Consider the following 22,658-nt stretch of genomic DNA (forward strand, 5'->3'; position numbering starts at 1 on the left):
CTCCAATGTAAGGGTGTCATTCTTCCACCCCCTGAACTCCAATGTAAGGGTGTCATTCTTCCACCCCCTGACCTCCAATGTAAGGGGTGGCTTTTTTCTATCCCCAACCTCCAATGTATGGGCAGGAATTCTCCACACACTGACCTTCAGAGTGACATTCCCAACGTGACTAATAAGATTAAGTAGCTCATATCCAACATACAAAAAAAAAGTTATGTTATGTTATATTAAAATAATATAATGTTATATGTTATATTAAAATAAAATGTTATATTAAAAGTTATGGAGACAGCCACCATGCAAGTTCTGCATCAATTGCTATATTGGAAGGAGCCTGCTGCCGGCCACATCTTATGACACAGAAATGCAATGTACAGATGTGAGATGTGACAACTAGATGGCTTATCAATTCCTTGCCGAGTCGTAAATTCAGCATGATTTAATCTGCCTGTCCCCTTATCATATTATGCCAAGCAGAACCTCATATACAACGCGACGACGTGTGAGTAACGGAACCCACGCTTACTGGTGTAATACTCCTGCGGAGCTGACCGCAGGGGGGGTGACGGTGGTGTGAAGTGGGTCGGATCCGATTTCTGAACCTGCTCGCTTCCAGTGATGAAGAAAGAGGTTTCACGGCTTTTTTTCCTGAACACGATGACACAAATCCCAGCTGCTGTGGCTGTACTGACGAGGGCGGTCACAGACACTTGTGGCACCGGGAGAGGTTGCTGTTGGGGAACAGATGGCATTTGTCTTACGGGCGGGACTGTCGGAGATCTGAAATGTATTCTGTCATGTGACATCAGCAAGCAAAGAGTAAAAGTCATCAGAAATGCGCAAAATTGAAGGTTAACTCTTTAATTACCATAAGGTCAATAAGATGATCAAACTTGGCAAAATGTGTGCCGGAAAATTCTGCAGTCGTTGAAATGACACCGGGGTTTTGTGGTCACCTAAATCTTTGTATTGATGCCCCACAAAAGCCACAAACACTCAATAAGCAAGCCAGCATTTTCCCTCGGAACAAGTGGCAGAAATGAAGCCGGGCTGAGGACGCGGGGGGGAAGCGGCAGAAGAGCCGAGGGGTTTATACAAGAGAAGCTTCATCATCGATAGGAGAAGGGTTAATGATTGGGTACTCCAATTATTGTATGGGGGGGTACATATCTGATAGCAAACCAATTTATGAGTGTAGAGGTTTCATCCTTAGAAATGGAAAGAATATTTTTAGTGATAAAATTTATGAATGGGGAGGTCCAGCTTTAGCTGTTGGGGTATAGATGGCGTTTGTCTTACAGACGGGACTGTTCGAGATCTAAAATGTATTATGTCATATGAAATCAGCAAGCAAAGAGTAAAAGTCATCACTTTCAGAATTGCCCAAAATTGCATGGTAATACTTTAATGACCAAAAGGTCAATAGGACGACCAAATTTAGCAAAATTTTTAGCAAAATTTTTGCATTTGTGACAGAAACTTCTGCAGTCGTTGAAATGACCCCGGGCTCATGTGGTCACCTAAATCTCCATATTGGCGCCAACAAAAGCCACAAACACTCAATAAACAAGCGGCAAAATTGAAGCCGGGCCGAGGACAGGAAATAACGCGGGGGGAAGTGGCAGAAGAGCTATTAATAAATCTCTGGCCCGCTCACAACGATCTGGAACTCTTATTAAGTAAATTAATTTAAGTTAATTTAACTTGATCATGACTGGCGATCAGGTTGATTTACAGAGGAGGAAATTGCATTAGGAAAGGCCGCGTTCAGCCGACAGGAGAAAGGAGGGAAAATTAGATCCACTTAGCCGGGTGAATTAATATGGAAATAGCGGGTGTAAATTTAACCTTATCGAGAGAGCGAAAATTATCTTCATAAATTTGCCCAAATGGTTCCCGAGCTGCTTATAAATCTATTTAAAACAAAAATATTACTGAAAAAAAACTCGTAAAATTAATTTAAAATATACTTTTATCTATTTCCTGGAGGGACGGGGGAAAGGGCGACTTCCACAGATTTGTAAGATTTGAAGGGAAAAGAATAAAGCAATTTAACCCGATGAGAGATGGTGCCGCTCCTAGGATATGTATGGAATAAAATGAGGGCATTTCTAACCCGCGTCCATGGTGTGACATCCCTGGGGCATCAATGAAAAATAAGTAAACGCAGGCAGCTGCCATATTGGATAGGTTGCCTTCAATGTGGAGCTACTTTTCCATGGTAAATGCAGCAACTCAGCAATGTGTCCAGGTATTTATTACCCCCGGTTGAGGTCACATGACTCCCCCTGGCAATGGGGAATCATCTAATATTCTTTTCAAGCACTGAAAACCTGACAGGGATTCTAGTCCTTCTGCACTTTACCCAAATTAAAGGAAGTAAAAGGGTTTTTAACCAGGGAGGAGTTTTTACTAGGGGAGGAGTTTATATAGCAGAAGGTACATTTTTAGCAGAACAGGGGTTTAGAAGTGGAGGCATTCATCTATAGGAGGAGAGGGGTTTATACAAGAGAATCTCATCTTCTGAAGGGTTAATAAAAGGGAACTCAATGTTTTGTATGGGGGAGGGGTGTATGGACAAGGGGTACATATCTGGTAGCAAATCATTTGAGTGTAGAGGTTTCATGGTTAGAAATGGGAAAGATTATTTTTAGTGACGGAATTTATAAATGCGAAGATCCAGCTTTAGCAGAAAAGGGGTTCCATTATTAGTAGGAGAGGGGTTTATACAAGAGAAGCTTCATCTTCAATGGGAGAATGGCTATTTATTGGGAATTTGAATTTTTTTGTGTGTGTTGTGTGTGTGTGGGGGGGTATGAACAAGGGGCACACAATTGTTAGCAAAGAGATTTATAAGTGTAGAGGTTCCTTTTTTAAAAATGGGAAAATGTATCTTCAGTAAAATAATTTATGAATGGGAAGGTCTACAGTATTCTCCCTGGGCTCTTTTAGCTGGGTGCACCATGCGGCACTTTTCAGTAACAATCCGGCTGTTTTTGGGTGAGTACTAATGACTTGGGTTACAATACAGGGGCTGCCACCCACCCACCCACAATTTCTTCCCACCCAGGTAAAAACATATCTAGGTTGAACACTGGTCCAGCTTTAGCAGAAAAGGGGGATCTTTACCAGCGGGTTCCAATATTATTCGAAGAGGGGTTTATACAAGAGAAGCCCCATCTTTAGTGGTATAAGAATAACAGGATTAATATTAGTAGGAGGGGGGTTTATACAAGAGAAGCCCCATCTTTAGTGGTATAAGAGTAACAAGGTTAATATTAGTAGGAGGGGGGTTTATAGGATGGGATGTCCATGTTTATTAGGAGGGTGATTTTGAATGAGGAGGTCCCTAGAAGAAGATGGTTAAACAGATCATAAGATTCTAAAACGAAACCTGCGATACTCGCCTGTCCCTGTTCCATTGCAGGACGTGGCCATCTTCTTATTTCCTCTCTTCCCGAAGATAATCTTTGTCCATCCTGATTGGCAGGGCCCGGATGACATAATTCCCCGGGAGTTCTTTCAGTCCTGGCTAATGAAGAGGAAGCTGGGATTTGCGGATATCCTGACAACCAATGCAGAGCTGCACACATGTTTTTGGACAGATAGCCAGCCAATCAGGCAGGTTGGAGGGGTTATTGCAGAAGGGATATTCCAAAAACATGCAGTTAGGTGAATTGGCTTCCCCCCCCCCCTCAAAATTGACCTTAGACTGTATGAAAGACATAGGTAGGGACATTAGATTGTAAGCTCCTTTGAGGGACAGCTAGTCACATGACCATGGACTTTGTACAGCGCTGCGCAGAGGAATTTTAAGAACATGAAAGTTTATTGCTAGAAAGAAGTTTTAATATTGAGCTCAATCTTTCGTAGGAGAGAAGTTCATCATCGAGCAGCTTCATCAGGGGAGAGGTTGGATGAACGGTGTGTGAAGAACACAAGCTGCCTTCCCAGAGGGAATGCCATTCTTCATGCTGCCATGTGGACGGCTGTCACAAGCAGCAGCTGCTAATGCGTTAGGAAAACACGGTGTTCTGAACAGTCTGACATACAAACAGCTCCCGTACTGGACTCCAAACCCTGCAACCCAGCCCAGGTCCCCTGGTATCCTCAGACGGGAGCTGCGCTATACTATAAAACAGCCAATCATCTCTGAGCAATTCAATGGCATTACAGCTGAATGATTACATGGAATGTGCTGATTGGTCAACAAATACTCCTCGCCATGTTTGTTACTGGAAGTTACAGCAGAATGAGAAATGGGATAATGAAAGCAAAATGTTTGCAGGGCAAAAGGTGATGCCTCCCACCTCACCTATTATGTGGGTATTATTATACCCTTAAATAGTTTTAAGAAAAACTTCATATTGATATCTAAACTTACTATTTCCCCTAATAGATTGTAAGCTCTTCTGCCTTTTGTATCCCCCTTATACCCTAATAGTTTGTAAGCTCATCTACCTTCTGTATCCCCCTTATACCCTAATAGATTGTAAGCTCTTCTACCTTCTGTATCCTTCTGTACCTCCCCTATACCCTAATAGATTGTAAGCTCTTCTGTATTCTTCCCAATACCTTCATAGATTATAAATTCCCTTTCCAAGGTAAACAGTGATCAGTATCATTCAATCCACATCATGGAAAACATTACCTCACCTGAAGGAGAGGAGACTGAGGAAATGCATCCCCCTGCTTACAGCAAAGTGATGACATCATCTCAGCTAAGCCAAATCCCCTTATTTGGAGCCCAAGGACGGCTTATTAATAATGCAAACTTATAATATTACTGCTTATGTTACAAAATAATAAATCTGTCTCAACCAAATCCCCACAAACTGTGAAATATGTAATACCCGCCTGCCCCTGCAGAGTTCCCCTATATCACAATGAAATGTACGACCTTGGCCACATCACCAGACTGGGGCAGAAAAATCAGACTTACCGGTTCTTCCAGTATGAAAACGGGCTGAATGTAGACAAAGGGAAGGAGACAACAGGAGGAGATCCGCTTTTCTTTACAATCCTGTAGCGGGTTTTTATCACTCGACTGGCCGAGGGGCTCTTCACCGAGGACGATGAAATACCTGCGGGTGAAAAATATGCCATCAGGCACTCAGTGAAAGAATCATTTACTAAAATGCATCATTGATGTACATTACATTTTTTAAGCTGAAGGGGGAGAAGCTGGAGGCAGCGGCAGCTACAGCATTGTAACCCAACTCACCACCCAAAAACCGGCAGGTGATTGCTGAAAATTGCAGGGTAGTGCGCCCAGCTAAAAAGGCCTGGAGAGAATGAAGGGAATGAATTAGTAATTGTCAGGGGATACAATTCATAATTTTCATATCATTTTCTGCAGGATTGCTACAAAATGATGCGACCAGCGATTGAGAGAATAAAACAGGGCTACAGGAAATGATGGCTAGGAAAGATGGCTGGACAGACTGCTCTGCTCACCAGCATCATATTCAGAGACCCCGGGGGACACCTGTAATTACTGTGTGTATGTAAAGGAATCCAGTTACCAGCTTTAAAGCAAAACTTTTGAAAAAATTTGGGATCAGGCCGGGTTTTATTGCAGAAAGGGACAGGCAATGTCCCCTCTGCAAGAATCGTTCTTACCCGCCTGATCCTCGCAAGACAGGAGACCTGGCACTTCCCTGCTACCCCTGCGGCTATCGGGACTGAATGGACACCCAACCTGGCCAATAAAGATGGCCAAAGAGCAAATGAAAGAAGAAGACAACAGGGTCCAAGACTGAAAATAGATAGGGGAGTATAAAAAGGCTTACTACTGCTTAAAAATGAACCTAAAGTCTACCAAACTTTTTCCTTTTAATAATGGAGTTTTGTTTTTTTTACCTCCCCTAAGTAATTCTTCAGTAACAGCCCACAAAAGTCATTCCAGTGCTTGTGTTCCTCCTAATTAGTGATGTGCCAGCTCTTGGTATCCTGTGCCACCATTGTGATCTATGGGAAGAACTGCACGGCTGGTCATGTGACACAGCCTACCTAGCTGTGATGTCAGCAGTCGTCGTTGTGCTAAACATGCGCCAGTGTGCGTCTTGCGGTAACAAGTGAATAGCACCCATCTATTTTGATTTTGCACCAAGATTTTCAAGAAATCCTTTTAATGTAAGTGGGATAGGATGGCCGTGTGAGCATTACAACTAGCAGGTCTTTCTCTAAATTACATTTCCAGCCTACAGATTTGCTGTAAGCTCAATATTCAGTGGTGATATCAAATATAAAGATACCAGACCCAATATCCAACACTGGGCTCTGATAGCTGGTACCAGGCCCTTTATGAAGTTGGCTTTGTACATAGGAGCAGGGTCATGGTGGAAGGTTGTTTTGCACCAAACTGTGACTACAAGGCTGAACGAGCGCAATGTTCTATATGTTAGGCTTTTGTGTTGCAGTATGCATGCTGGTGCCTTGCAGAGATGTTCATTTTAAACGACGCCCCAACCTATCTCAAAACTGCATCTGTGCTGCATGCATAATATGCATTACAGTGCACTATGTTGCAATTAAGTCACCAAGCCGTATTTTGTCATGTGATGTTGAGGTGCACTGAAGTTCATTCTTTTTTTATTAGGCTTCCCAAAGCAACGCTAGGACCTAGGACCAAATAAATCTTTTATAAATCAGGTCTATACAGTGCAAAATAAAGAAGGTACAACCAGACTGGATGGGGTTAGTTGGACCTTTGCACTGGTTCAGTGGAAGATTTTGGTTTCTTTAAGCCCCCCCCCCCCCAATATCTTTGGTTCTACTGATGTGTGTTTTAACCCAACAATCTACTTCAAAAATGTTTCCTTAGATTTCACTGATGACATATATATATATATATATATATGATATATATGTATAATATCAAGGTGAATACAAATTATAAACTGGATGGACAGTGGGCCAAAGGGCATACCAGTCATCCACACGACTCCTGAAATGAATACACTCTCCTTTATTTTTGGATTTGTAATGGAAGCGAGCCACGTGGATACCTTCCGTTTTAGGAAGCAGCTACAGCGCTCCGATATACAAAACGGCACTCTAGGTCTTATTAGCAGCGTCCACACTACAAGGCCCAGCGTCCACACTACAAGGCCCAGCAGGTGCTGTCGGAGGATCTGTATAAATGACCTCGGAGTAATAACGTGAAGCAGACAGATAGCGGCACAGAAAAAATAATCCCCCTGTGCTACAATCATGAAGCCATCTTGTCAGCGATTTGTAATGGGCCAAGCTCTGGATTCACACATTATCTGGAACACAAACTAAGCTGTACGAATGGCTCTCTAGGGCTTCATCCAAAGCTTGTCAGGGACTGACGGTCGCTGGCCGGCTACGGGAGGATCCGACTAACAAGCTGTGCAGGAAACGGCAGACAAATTGATGTTCTTTTATGAGTCTAATAAATCACACGTCTTCATAAGCAGCCAGGGAAATCTCACAACTCCTCTTGTTTTACACGTCGTTAGTGACGATTGTGTGACCTGAGGGTAAACTGTACAACGTGTGACGGTAATGGGGCAGATCCTCACCTTGTCCTGCACCGCCAATGCTTCCCTTTATCACCTTGTATGGTATCATTTACTGGGTAGGATATCTGCCTTTTATATTTGTACATTTTCTGATGCTTCAATTGTGAATGTCACGTGAAATCTGTATGATTGGAAGCTTCACTGTATAGCAAACTCATTGTGAATCTGTTGCAAAATAATAATATATCCTCCTAAAAGAAGACGACAACACTAAGCTACTGCCTGGCAATTGGCATGCCGTGGGTGGTACTTAAAGCCAAAATTATTACTTTATATTCTGTATTTTAAAGGGGGAAGCCCCTCCAGTTTTATCTTTATTTTAAGTTGTATTTCCTTCAGAAAGCTTAGTCGGCCAATCAAAATGGCGGAAGAATGCAAAAAGGAAGAGGAGAAGGAAGAAAATGGCAATGCCCATTACAGAACAGGGGCAGGTGAGTATATTTCAAAAAATGTACAAGGTAGATCCATCATCTTCATATAGTGGATTGGGCATTTTGTAAATATGCGGTGGGACTTCCTCTAATGCACCACAGGCAGGAGTTCCCAGATTTCCAACAAAAGGGATCAGGGTGAACCACTGGATCACAGAAAAGAATGGATCCTGCATCATATGTGCCAGAGCATTAAGAGTTCTACTTTTACTACGTTTAGGTGATTTGGGGCCATAAAAATGAAAGGTATTGAAGGGAAGGATTGGGAATTAGGGAAAATGGGAAGTTGAGGGAAGGGGAAGGAGAAGGAAAGGAATTTAGGTGGATAAGAGGGATAGCTAAGGGGAAGAAGGACCATAATGAGAACAGATGGAGGGAAAAGGAGATCATGTAATAAAGGAGATAATAAAAGGGGCAGTAGTGGTAAAGAATACCAGGGGATAAAGTAATAAGAGACAGATTGAGTGATACAAGGACAGAACAATTAGGGAAATGGAGAGGACAATTGTAGAGGAGAGAAAAAAGGTATTTGGGGATCAAGGACAATAAACGGGTCAGTTGTTGGAGATCCTGGACAAATAAAGGTCCAGTTGTTGTTGGGGATCCTGGACAATAAAAGGTCCGGTTGTTGTGGGGGATCCTGGACAATCAAAGTTCCAGTTGTTGGGGGATCCTGGACAGTAAAAGGTCCAGTTGTTGTGGGGGATCCTGGACAAGGGATCCTGGACAATCAAAGTTCCAGTTGTTGGGGGATCCTGGACAGTAAAAGGTCCAGTTGTTGTGGGGGATCCTGGACAATCAAAGTTCCAGTAGTTGTTGGGGATCCTGGACAATCAAAGGTCCAGTTGTTGTTGGGGATCCTGGACAATCAAAGGTCCAGTTGTTGTTGGGGATCCAGGACAATGTCCGGTTGTTGTTGGGGATCTAGGACAACAAAAGGTCCAGTTGTCGGGGATCAATGAGAATAAAAGGGTCAGTTGTTGGGAATCTAGGACAATAAACCGGTCAGTTGCTGAGGATATAGGACACTAAACCGGTCAGTTGTTGGGGATCTAGGACAAGAAAAGGGTCAGCGGTTTGGGATCTAGGATAATTAAAGAGTCATTAGTTGTTGGGGGGGGGGGGGGGGTTGGGACAATAAAGGACGATCAGCACTGTTTGAAGCCCGCTCCTGGTGACGGCCCAGCATTTCACTAGTTGTAGAGTTGCAGGAAGTCCCGAACTGTATTATTTTCTTGCTCAGTTTTTCCAGACAGACCCTGTTTTGTAACCTGTGTCGCTCAATCCACAAATGCCGCTCGTCTACGAGGGAGCTTTTCATTTTGTCCCCGCACACAACTCAGAATCAGGGAATGAATTCATCTCTGACAAACATTTACCGATTATCAAATCACAATGGCGAGCCCCAGACAGGGGCAATAAGTCACTTTAAGCAGCCATCCGGATTGCCGGGTGACACGTCTGGGTAGCCCGGCGATGACTAATCGCTGCTGTCAAACTTGCGTGTTCTGCGGGCTTTCTGAGGGCCGTTCTCTGCTACCTGGTGTTTAATGACAATGCTGCCGGTAGCACGAGGGGGGGTGCACGGCCTGCCGCTAACTGTCACAGACCTATTAGAGGAAAGATTGAGTTCCTACTCTTTCTAAACTCACTCAACCAACACAAGGCAGTGGCTTCTGTAATTATTCTACAAGGGCCATCTATCGCCGCCTGACGTTTAACCTGTCTCTCGCAAATGACCGAGGACGGAACGCATACAAGGATTCTCCTAAGAAACATATGGCTAATACAGCTTGGCTCTCAATCTCTTACATATTGTTATCCGCTCAGGAACTAATACATATGTTCTGTGTGAGATGCAATGTACACATATGACATTACAAGGCCAGTGTGGGGAAAAATGGTAGTGCAAAGCTGTAGTCTAGTGAGCTGACACTTCTTGAATATAACGAGATCCCCAGGGGAGAAATCTGTCAGGCACAGTTCATTCTGTTAATATTTTTTTTCTTTTTGCATTTTTGATGTTCCCTCCCACCTAGAATTTCCAAGTGGTCCTACTCCGTTTTGGATGGACAATTATAAGGATATAACCAGCCAAATAACTAAATATATGAAATAACACACATACAAAGAAACAATTACATCTGCAAAATATTACAAAGAAACTTTTTTCTCTTGTAGCCCTGCTGGGGTAGTGACAACACTTGACCCCCATAACCCTTCCAAGTATCAGTATCTAGCCAGACTGACTCTCCCACTAATTTCGATGTGCCAGTACCTAGAGGTGCCCAATATGTGGCAGAAATGGCACTTCAGGTTAAAAGGTAAATGCTTTCACGAAAATGGTATCATACCTAAACTCTCCTTTCCTCTCTAAAACTGCTTCCCTCAAGTTTATTAGGAATGCTTACCTTTTCACAGATGCACAGAATTCACTAAGTAGGGATGCTGGGAAACAAGTATCAGGAAGGAGAAGTGGGCTTTACAGAACAGGCTGCAATAAAAAGAACGCTCAGTGCCCACATGAGACGCTGCAAGGATGCAAGTCGGCCAGTGAAGTAGCCATTGTCAACCCCTATGGGTCAGGAAATTTTCTGTTAGTTGGTTAAAATGGAAGCGCGCTGGGGGATAAGAGAGTAAATGACGTTTTGGGGATCCTTCTGATTAAGTTGCATTGCTGTTGGACCTGGAAAATATTTCCACAATGACAGTAGATACAGATATAAAGATGGTGAAAAAAGGACAAGGCTGGAGTTTAAGTATTTAATCCTTTTGTCATTCTACAAGTCAGACACTGCCACTGCAAGCTTCATTTTATCTCCTAAACTGGTGTGTGGAAACTCAACATGGACAAATTTATAGTACTTTGACGTCTGATCTGAGAAATTATGACCTTTTATAGAATGTATATCTGAATCAAACTGTACTCCTGTATTAACCTGGGGCATCCATTATGAACAAGAGCCTTATATATATCTTGGTATTCTTTGTGTATTGCCGCCAGATCCGTGCAGTAGTCCAGCATGAAACTTGAAATCTTAGCAGAAGTTTCCTGTAATATAGACCAGTCACTGCTTCCTTGTGTACGATATCTGGTTACGTATCCAAGCCTTGCAATTTTCAGTAGGCAGCCCATATTAAGTGGACCAGTTAGGTCCATCCTACAGCTCTGCTCACAGGTATTTGTACACACAGAGGCCCATTCATGGTACAGACAGAGTGATCACCAAAACACAGACTACCGACTTAAAGCCAAGCCAGGAAGTGAATCTCTGAATCACCTCCCTTGTCAAGTCTCATTCCTGTGGGGTAAGAATGTTCAAGAACTGAATTGTTTTGGTGTGGGTCCGTAGTGAGCCGGAATGCTCTATGGTGGTGGACAGTTTGGGGTCAGTCCTTCCTGGGACCTAATATTCCTCAGCAGTGAACTATATCGGCCTTCCTTTGCCATAATATTCTATATATTGTTTGATGTTTGGAGTTGGTCATGATGTAACTGAGAAGTTCAATGATGGTAGATTGGCTTGAGGTTAGTTCTTCGTGGTTCATAATGTTCCATGATTTTGAGTGACAGAATGGTCCTTCCTGGGCTGAAGTTCTCTGAGGGGGAATAGTTTTGGAATTGGACCTTCATGGGTTAGTATGTTCCAATGATGGTTTGCTGCTAGGGGGAGGGTCAGTCCTGGCTCAGAAAGTTTATGGCAGTGAACTGTTTGGGGTCAGCAATTCCTTGACCAAGGTATTTGTTTGTTTGGGTCAGTCCTAATTAGATCAGAATGTTCTATGATTTGTTTGGAGTTCGTTCTTACAGAATGTTCCACCTCTCTTTTTTTCTTCAGAGTCAGTCCTGCCTGGATTATATTGTCCTATTATGGTGACTTCATGAAGGGATAGGTCTTTTCCAAAGTCCTAAATGCTTCAAAGAATACTACAATTAAAAAAAGAACACTCTGTTAATCGTTTCTTCTATATGTGGAAACACTCCTCAGGCACACCTTGTACCTTCACAACCTTCTCCAAGATTAAACTTTACCAAAGATAGTTCTGTCATTTAGATCGTCAGCTCTGTAGACCAAGCTTTGCTGTTCAAAAATGAAAGCCCTAACAAGGCTTAAAATATTCACCTGTCACACTTCATGAAAGATGAAAGAAACATCTGAAAAAGCTTCACTTAGACAAGCGTGTAGCTCTTCTCGTAGAAAATTAAGTGGCGTGTACATGTTAAGTGTGCACCGATATGGAGATAATAACTCTTCTTAAATGAAGGGACGGCACTTATCCGCAGCTACGGAGACACATTGGCGACTGAACGAGGTGACTCGTAGTTCCCCCCGTTTTTCAATGAGTGGCTCATTAGCTAAAGGCGTAGTGACAGAACGCCGTGACGTCTTGTGCGGGTATCCAGCAATTACTACACGGTGTCAGCGTGGGGGGCGCGGGAGGAGAGCTTGTGAGTTTGACAAGTAATTCAGAGTTGGGCTGGCAGCGCTTGATACATTTTCATTCGCCCTCGCCGGCGGTTGGGTAATAAATCTTTGTATTGACAGCCCGGCGGGGTGTTTATGGAGTCGGCGTGGAGAGAGGTGCCTGAACCCGCTTTGTAGGAAGCAGAAATGGATGTGTCTGATGGAGGAGTTTTCTGATGGTGACTGATGGCAGACAACTTTTTCCCATTCACTGCAAGGAAAGAATTCGAAAGAGCTGCCGCAAGAGACCTCAGGAGACCTCGCCGGTTTCACTGGATTGGTCTGCACTGGCATATAGAGTGCCCATAGACAAACAATTCAATGATTTCTTGTACTATGATACCATAAACACACCAGACAATATTTGTTGTTTAAAGTTTTACTTATTTTTCCTACATAACTTCTTATAACTTTATAGAGTCACCCAAAACATAACAAAGGGCCAAATCCCCCCACACTCACTACTAACTAGTTACAGAGATGAACAGCTGGAGACGTAATATGAACAAACCGCAGTAAATCTCACCAATTAAATTAATTTTTCCTGAACAGAAGAGTTAGTCACAATGGGTGGGTAGAAATATATTGTACTATGAACATGGCTGACTTACATATATTAAACAGTAAAAAAATAAAAGCTGTAACACTGATTGACGTTGGTGGGAGTTTGCTGTATTCCCTTGTGGATGATCAGAGGTTTGCAGGCTCTAATATAACCTGGAACCTTTGGTACCTCAGCCAGAACCAGCAGAGGACAGCCATGTCATTCAAATAGTTGGTCTCCAACATCACCTACAGGCCTAATAAATTGTATACTGACATAAAATGAGTCCATAGGCACCTACCTGATGACTCTGGCTTAAGATTTATTTGTAAGGACCTTGGAAGCCACAAAATTGAGGAGCTCAACAAGGAAGCTTTATAAATGATGACATATTCCTAGTCCCCCTAACAAAGTTTCATTACAAGCTGATCCAGTATATCCACTTACCCTCATTGTTCAAGCATAGGAGGGAGATCTTGACCAAGTTTTATTACCTTTGCTCCTCCAATGACCCATTAATGACTTCTTCACTCATAACCTCATCACACAAAGTTTTGAGACTTTTCTAGAGCTGCCCCGACTCTCTGGAATAGTCTTCCTTGTCCTATTCGGCTTACTCCAACTTTCGGCTCATTTAAAAGAGCCCTCAGAACCCAACGCTTCAACCTCACCTACACGTCTTCTTCTGTTTCCTAAAATATCACTACTCACCTACCATTCCATATCCCCCCTCCTATTATTATTATTATGAATAAACAGGATTTATATAGCACCAACATATTATGCAGCGCTGTACATTAAATAGAGATTGTGTGATACTTCCCCCCCACCTCCTAGATTGTAAGCTCTTCAGGGCAGGGTCCTCTCCTCCTCCTGTGTCACTGTCTGTATCTGTCTGTCATTTGTAATCCCTATTTAATGTACAGCGCTGCACAATATGTTGGCGCTATATAAATACTGTTTAATAATAATAATAATAATAATTATCTAAGAGAAGAAAAATACGTTTGGTAATAAAATTTACACATCCTTTGGTAGGTTTGATAACTTTCACCCCTGTATGGGTCAGCGAGCTAGTTTATAGACAGAATACATCCTAATATAGAGCGCATTATCCCACTGTACTCCGAGCTGCAATATTTGAACACCTGATTTCAGTCAGATGAGGTACAAAACTCGATTTTTTATTCTAATAAATGTTTTATTTATTAGTGATAGACAGAACAATGAGGCAGGGAAGGTTTGTGGCAGCAGGGTAATTGATGGATGAGAAAGATAATGGTTAAGGTGTGCGGTCAGCACAACAGAGTCAAAGTTCCCATTCACAGCATGCAATCTGCATCTCCCTGACCATCGGCGTGCATGCCGGGCGCCTCTCTGATCTGTTATTCAATAGCGCCCCCTGCAGGACACATCTAACATAGCACAGGACAGACTTGTGATCTATCGTTATTTCTGATGCTAAATCATCACCGCTGATATAAGCACGGCACTCAATGTACAATAAGGAATTTTACTCATTTCACAGAAATTGGTGGTCTTCCTGCCAAATACAAAAAAGATCAATCAATCACAGATTATTTTAGCTTTAAATAATCGTTCACATACAAATGTAAAAGTTTGCTGTGCTCAGAATTCTGTGGATTTCTAGGACATTTTCAATGAAAGGAACATTAATTGATGGGACTATTACAAATTATTTCTGGAACGAATCGTTAGTATTGTGGTCATAATAAGTAACTGAAATGTTATGAGAATAGAAAGCGCTAAAAAAGCTGTTAGTCTAAGGCTATGTACACATGTCAGATGATTCTCGTCCTATCATCGCTTTAGGGCTGGTATTGGATGAGAATCTGGCGTGTGTACAGCTCTCATCGTTCATGGATCTGTCCTGGTCCATAGACAAGGAAAAATCATAATGCAAGTGAAGGAAAGAGAGCACAGCGGGGTGCCGCTCCATCCTCCCCCCCTCCATAGAGCAGAATAATGCTGTATGTACAGCGCTCATTCATTCATCGTTCAGTCTTTTGACGTTGGAAAGGATTGTGAAGGATTCTTTCTAAGGACAATTATTGCAAGCCTTAGAATGGGAAAAAATAAAAAAATATTTATAAGATGCTCTCAAGGTTCCCTATGTGATCAAAATATAGGCAGCCACATCCCTAAAAAAAGTATCAGAAAAAAAAAGGAAGCTGATATCCTTTCACGTCTGAAATTAAAGGATTTTGTGGCCAATTTACTAGTTAAAACATCAAAAAGGTATTGATAATCAAAGATAAAACATTCATGTTTGACAAATGTCCACAGTTATAAGTCAACAAGAGTACAATAAGCCTAAAAACAATGTTAGATGTTCAAGGTTGTTACACATTCAGTGTTCCATGTACGACCAATAGTACCAACACGTTTCGCAGGTAATGACTGCTTCTTCAGGTATCGGTTAATGGGAAATCTTAAACCCTTGATTATTATTAAACATGGATTATACAGCACCAACCTATTATGCAGTGCTGTACAATTAATAGGGATAGCAAATGACAGGCAGATACAGACAGTGACACAGGAGGAGAGGACCCTGCCCCGAAGAGTTTACAATCTAGGAGGTGGGGGAAGTATCACACAATAGGAGGGGGATATGGAATGATGGGAAGTAGTGAGGGTTCAGGAGACAGAAGAAGACGGGTAGGTGAGGGGGAAGCGTTGGGTTTTGAGGGCTCTTTTAAATGAGCAGAAAGTAGAGGCAAGCCTAATAGGACGAGGAGACCATTCCAGAGAGTCGGGGCAGCTCTAGAAAAGTCTTGGAACCATGCGTGTGACAAGGTTATCATACCTGGGGTGCGCCGCTAGGTTTCCAGAAAATGCTCAACATCAAACCAAAATGTGGTAGTGAGCCACCATTAAAAAATGTTGCCTTCAAGGTTCATGGAATGTATTCGAAAAAGATGCTGACATAAATGCTAGGAGCAATCAGAGCTACAAAGTGATGAAATGATTTAATTCACAATAGGATGAATAATCTTGTTTGGGAAATGCTAATTTTCTTTCCATTCGTCTGCATTTGTAAGACAATGAAGTTGGGACACTTCCACCATTACTGTAGGGGACTCCAAAATGAGATCGCCCTCGATTTTACATCCGGATTTTACCTTCCTATCAATGTATCTGTGGAACTAACAACTCTTTGGTTTATTGGAGGTGTTGGGTTTATTCAGTGGCTTTATTATTATTATTTATATAGCGCCGACATATTATGCAGCACTGTACAAAGTCCATAGTCATGTTACTAGCTGTCTCTCAAAGGAGCTCACAATCGAATGTCCCTAGTCATATGTCTTTTTTACAGTATAATGTCAATTTTGGGGGGAACAAACACAGGGAGAACCTGCAAACTCCATGCAGATAGTCCTGGCCGAGAAAGGCTGGAGTGCTAACCACTGAGCCACCGTGCTTTGTATGAATTTTGAGCACAGGGTGCTTAAACTATTTTATAGTTGATTTATATGTTCTAATATAAAGTGCCACTTTACCAAAAAAAAGTATTTTTGAAGCACCTGGGTCCGTAAAGAATTTTTATAGCCAATAATATTTTTCACAGAATTTTCTTTTTTTTAAGCTGGGTGGAAGAAGCTGTGGCAGCTCCTGTATTGTGACCCATATCTTCAGTAACCACCAAAACACAGCGGGGTGATTACTGAAAATTGCCGGGTGGTGCGCACAGCTAAAAGGGTCCGGGGAGAACACTGAACTACATTTTCAGCAGCTTCCAAAATTTGCTTTCAGTTATAATTGAATTATTTTGGGAACGTCACCAGAATGCTTCCATTTGGATGTACAAGACATAAAAATAAATCACGTCAGGGTAATATTGTTATTATTAGGTGTAGTGGGCAATGAAATGCATATTGAAGGTCACATGACACTGTTCTATAGCCTGGTGAGAAGCAAACACAAGTGTGACCGCGGGCTCCTCTATGGTTTGTTTGCCCTCCATTTCCTAAAATAACCCCAGCAGTAAATAAAGCATGGAGGTCCCGCTTCCTGCTGCGCTCCCTTCCTGCAGGACAAAAGCAATGTTAGAGAAGAGAGGTGTAAGGTTACCCTCTGCCTCCAGCTGACACTCTCTCTCTCTCTCTAGATCTCACTCTATGGCAGGCAGTTAATTGGAAATTTTCATCGCTTGGCGCTGATGGCTGGGTCCAGGGCGGGGGGCACACATTGGCACATTGGGACATAAATGAAGAACAACATTAACATGTGTTTTCCCATTACAGAAGAGGCCAGGGAGAGGCTGCCTACCGTATGTATCCTTGTGTGACTATGTAATCCTCTGCATCTTCAATATTCTAATCATCTGAATAACAAGCCCTGATAGAGACGCGTTTCGCATTTTCAAGGTTTTGATTTAAACCCACTCAGGTCTTCTTAAACTTAAGGGGGGGGGTATTATTGAGGATCAGCTTTCTGCTCAGCCGAAGTTTATGTGGCAGTTCACAAAAAGTTCAAAAAGGAAAGCTGCAATCAACTTCATCAGGCAAGCTGGCGAATCAGCAAATGGAGAATAGTTGGGTTTGCTGTGATTTGTCCAGCCTGTGGAGGAGCCTGTGGAGGAGCCCGTAGATCGCGTATTGGGACCCAATGGATTCCAGAATTCTGTAATTCTCCAAAATTTTAAAATTCAGGTTTAACAAAAAATGTGCAAACTGGAAATTCCATGATTGATGATGCATTATTGGTTTGAGAATAAAATATGCAAAAGTAAAAAGTGGGGGGAACAAAAAGATAAAAAATTTAAAGCAAATAATGAAGCCTTGGTTTTGTCCAAATTGTGCAAATAATTTAATTAAAACGTTCCAATTTCAGGTTCCAGAAATATTCCTTTTATATATGGTTTTGTATAATCAGCCCCCACCGACAGGAACACCGAACCCAACAAGGTCACATGACCTCTCCCCGTCCCTAACATTGTGTCTATGCACCCCAATACAGTCAATATTCCAGCAAAGATAATATACAATACAGCAATACCCCGGCATGGTCACCGGGTTCTCTGGATGGGTTTGTCATGATTCTGCCTTCAAAATCTGCACATCACTTCCATCATTAACCTAGGGATCCAAAAATGAGATTGGCCTCTGAGGTTTTCCTTCATAATAATGGATAGGTTGAACTAACAACTCTCTGGTTATATGGAGGTGTTGGGTTTATTTATTGGCTTTATGTGAATTTTGAGTCCAGGGTACTTTTCCTTTTTTATGTTGTATATTCATGTGCCACTTAGTACCAAAAAAGTAAAGGAGAGATCGCATGACCTCCCCTGCTCTTCACAATTATGTCCACGTGCACCAAAGCAGGTCTTATTCCAGCAAAGGTAATATACAATATAGCAATACCCCAGCATGGTAACCAAAATTTCTGGGTTGAGCACTGTCATCCGTTTAACATAAATGCCATTCTGCTTTATGCAACAAACTGGATGGTGTCAGAATAGCTGTAGAAATTCTAATTATTACATGAATGGACAGTGTTAGTATTGGGTTGTCATTGACGCCACACGAGCTGTGTGTCTTATTTTAGGAAGCATTTACTATTGAATGGGGTCATATCCCAAGCAATGTGAATGGTTCCGCTATGGAGCGGAGGTAACGACTTACATACAGCAGTGTTCTCCCCTGCCCCTTTTAGCTGGGCACACCACCCGGCCCTTTTCAGCAACCGCATGGCCGTATTTGTGTGGTTACTGATGAGTTGGGTTCATATTACAGGGACTGCTACCCGTCTACAGCTTCTTCCCACCCAGCTTAGAAACAATTTATGGGTTGAGCACTGAAAGGGGAGGTCTAGCTGAAAAGTTGCACCCTTAAAGATAGCTAAATAGTTCATTGGTGTCAATGGTAACTGAGTAAGAGGAACAAATTGGTCATTGCTCAAGGAACCCCTAGCGCCCCCCAGAGGAACCCCAGAGGATCCACTGAACCCTGTTTGACAAATATTGCTCTACACCAACTAAGCCATTTGGGTTGATCAAGCAGCCAAAGGATCAGCAGTTTTTTTTATTGATGATAGTCATTATGTCATCCAAATTCATATTACAAAGAATCCTGGAAACAAATCATAAAGTGGCCTCTTCCCACATAGTTTATGGTGACAGGTACACTTATCTGGCTCCTCTCTGTCCATTGGGACCTGCAATCTGAGCGCGGTTACAGCTGGCCATGAAACTAGAAGAGGGTCCGAGGTCTGATTTATGATCGCGTCCATCTCTCCATTCCAGATACTTTGCTCGGAAGCCTCCCAGCAAGTTTTGGGTGAAGTGGAGGAGCTTATATGAGGCTGGCCACTTAGTAACACATAAGATAGCTATCGGGTTCAACTTTTAACACGTTGTAAAGACCCAAAGCTGAGATCTGGAACAACAAAAACCGTCTGTGGCCGGATTGTGAGAGGGCTGCAACACGGCTGCTAATTAGGCTTATTACACCGCGTTACATTAATATTAAATCAAGAGAACCAGTCTAAGGTGTGGAGGTAAAGGGGGGGGAGGGGTAACTAAAATAAAGCAGTGAACAGCACTAATGTCTAATTTCTAATATGTGCTGACATCTATTATGTTCTGCATATTTATATGTCTACGTTCTTCCCAATATACAACCTGCCCCTGAGCCCATGTTGAGTCACAATACCGGGGCAGCCGCCCACCTACGGCTTCAAAGGATTTCACCTATCTGATACAATGGTGATTGGAAAATTTACATAATATGGCCCTTGCTGGTAGGTACCTAGGACTTTTTGGGTACAAGAGAAGCTATATATATACATAAGTCACATAATTTTTGGCAGCTCAGTTGGCAAGCAGTTATCACCAGGCTTTTCATACAAGAGATGTGCTCGGTCTGTATTTTATTATTATAACAACTTCTCCTAATGCTGGAAGGTCACATGACATACATGGTTTGCTTCCGCTTTCCTCTTCTCAGGTTGGTCCTTAAATTAGAACCCCAATTTTTGTGTAGGTTTTATTGCAGATATGTCCATTCTGCAATAACTGTCCGTTTACTCAACAGAAATTTGGCGCTATATTGTGACCCAACTTTTCAGTAACCGCTAAAGAACAACCAGTAGGTTACTGAAAAGTGCTTGGTGGTGCATCCAGCTGGGGGAAACACTGACAGTTCCTGCCTGATTGACTGCCAGGTGTCAAACGTCCAATCCCAGCATCCCTTGCGTGTGCCGGTGATGAATAAACTCATTACGTCTTTCCGGCCAATCAGAATGGCCCAAGATTCAGAAAAGAAGGAAGATGGTGTCCTGTACTGGAATTGAGACAGGCGAGTACTGGAGGTTTAGTTCTGCTATCTTATTATTGAGGAAAGCCGGCAATGACATGATTTCATCCTTACACCGTGAGTGCAGAGGGCCATGGGGACAACCCTCAGAGAGTGATTCCAAGACACCCTGAACTCACACTATGCCCTCAGTCTTTGAATGACGATGGACGTGAGAACATCTTGTGATGGAAAGAAAGTATTGTAAATATTTTGTAGTTGTAATCCACTTGGAACACCAATAAAAACACAGCTCACTGTTAGGGTTTAGTTCATCTCCATACTTTTTGGAGACACTGTGTCCATGAATAGTGGGAGAAATGGACATGACTATAGACGCTGCATAATATGCCGGCGCCACATAAATACTGTGTAATAATATTAATAATATAACAGCCTGGCTGCATGCATTTCATAAAATCCAATACAACGTCATTTCAGGATAATATTGATGGCAGAGGAAAGGGTTAAAGGACATGACATGGCGAGGTGTCGGATGAGTTAGGCCGGCGATGTGGCCCCTCCCGGGGTGAACGGTTCCACCTGTCACAGTTTGGAGCATGAGAAAATAGGCCGGAATGAGCAGAATCCTGGCTGTCGAGAACCCAATCCACCAACTGCGGTAAGAGAGAAGCCGCTAATGATGGCTGCTAGCTACAGGGATTATGTCATTTCTCCTTTCCCCCCTCTAGAGGACAAGAGCTGTCCTACAGACACAGGGGTAGACCCACGGCCTCAACAGCCCGCGGGAATGGACGCCAACAGCTCTTGTAAACAAGAGAGATAAACCCTGCATATAAAGAATGTATAATAAGACTATCCTACTTTTCTCATTCAGGTTAACAGCGTGCCTAGATAGCCCCCCATACTGGAAAACTTCACTTACCCCACCATATACCCCCCCAGTCCATCCCTTACCTCTAGTGATGGGTATAAGTATGTGTATCTTATCCCAGGCATTATGCAGACGGGTGCAGAATATTTGCACTGAGCCTCTGAGAGCTCCTATGAGTGGCTAACCTACAAATCATTCTATTTATTGTATTGAAAGTAAAACTTGGAATAATGGAGGCCTCCGCTGACAACTTTTTGCCTTGTGGTTTCAGACTCTGGCTGGTTGTGCTAGAAGATTCCTTGAGAACGTGCAGGTTGTCCTGGAGCAGTCTGCAGATATATGTGGAAACCTCCAATGCCAGATTAGATTAGATTTGCCTCAATTTATAAAAATAGCCGATACCATTTAATGACAACCATACAAAGTCCAAACCAACTCATACAGAGTCGGGAAAACGATGCCAAATCTTGTTAGTTTGTGATGTACCGTGAGCATTATTGCTTGCAGAGAATCTTAGTAATAGGTTAGAGACATATGCATCAAGTAGCAGCATGTCAGGTGAGGAACAAATCCTCTATATCTCCCTCCTATTGTGTGATACTTCCCCCACCTCTTAGATTGTAAGCTCTTCGGGGCAGGGTCCTCTCCTCCTCCTGTGTCACTGTCTGTATCTGTCTGTCGTTTGTAACCCCTATTTAATGTACAGCGCTGAGTAATATGTAGGCGCTATATAAATCCTGTCTATTAATAATTATAACTTGCATTGATACTATTGCAAACATTACAGGTGGGGAAACAGAGGGGTTTACTTTCATAGAACTGCCCACAACATCCATCAATGGCTTTATACTGTATGTGACCTGCCTGTGCCTGCAACCAAGCAAAGCAACTGCAGCCATTGCCCTAGGTGTAAATAAGAGACTGCTATAGACAACTTCAAAAGGTACATGAGACTAGAAGAAGCCACTTCAACAACATAGGAGACTGCTGGGGACTAAATCTACAGTATAGGAGACTGCTAGAGACCACTTTCCTGGGATCAGAGACTGCTAGAGAGCTCTTCAAGGTACAAGAGAGCGAAAGAGACCACTGCAAGGGCATAGGAGACTGCTAGAGACGACCATGGAGGTACAAGACACTGGAAGAGACTATTTCAAGGACATGGGAGACTACTAGAGACTACACCTATGGTACCTGCGATTGTAAGAGACAACTTTTATGGTACCTGAGGCAGCTAGAGAACTTTTCTAAGGCACAAAATTTACCAGAGACCAATTAAAAGGCATAATAGACTGCTGGAGACCCCCTGCAAGGTATAAAACACTGCAAGAGATTATGTTTATAGTACAAGAGACTGTTACAGACAACTGTGAAGGGTATCAGAGACTCCTAGAGACCAATTATATTATACCAGAGACTGCTAGAAACCCCCTCCAAGGTACAAGGGACTGCAAGAGACCACCTGTAAGGTACAAAAGACAGGAAGAGACCACTTCAAGAACATAGGAGA

The 22,658-nt window shown here is 42.6% G+C and overlaps 1 protein-coding gene across 2 annotated transcripts in view; it reads right to left on the bottom strand.

The window, feature by feature from the left end:
- Positions 1-22,658, bottom strand: part of ZC3H3 (zinc finger CCCH-type containing 3) — a 104,222-nt gene that overhangs the window by 61,000 nt on the left and 20,564 nt on the right. For both annotated transcript variants that reach the window (XR_011920743.1, XM_072410534.1), the window contains exon 4: positions 4,943-5,084. Coding sequence is in view for 1 of the 2 variants with exons in the window: in XM_072410534.1 (XP_072266635.1) it covers positions 4,943-5,084 (142 nt within the window). In the remaining variant the exon portion in view is untranslated. The remainder of the gene's footprint in view (positions 1-4,942; positions 5,085-22,658) is intronic.

The sequence above is a fragment of the Pyxicephalus adspersus genome, chromosome 5 (genome assembly GCF_032062135.1).
Source record: "Pyxicephalus adspersus chromosome 5, UCB_Pads_2.0, whole genome shotgun sequence".
Classification (NCBI taxonomy): domain Eukaryota; kingdom Metazoa; phylum Chordata; class Amphibia; order Anura; family Pyxicephalidae; genus Pyxicephalus; species Pyxicephalus adspersus.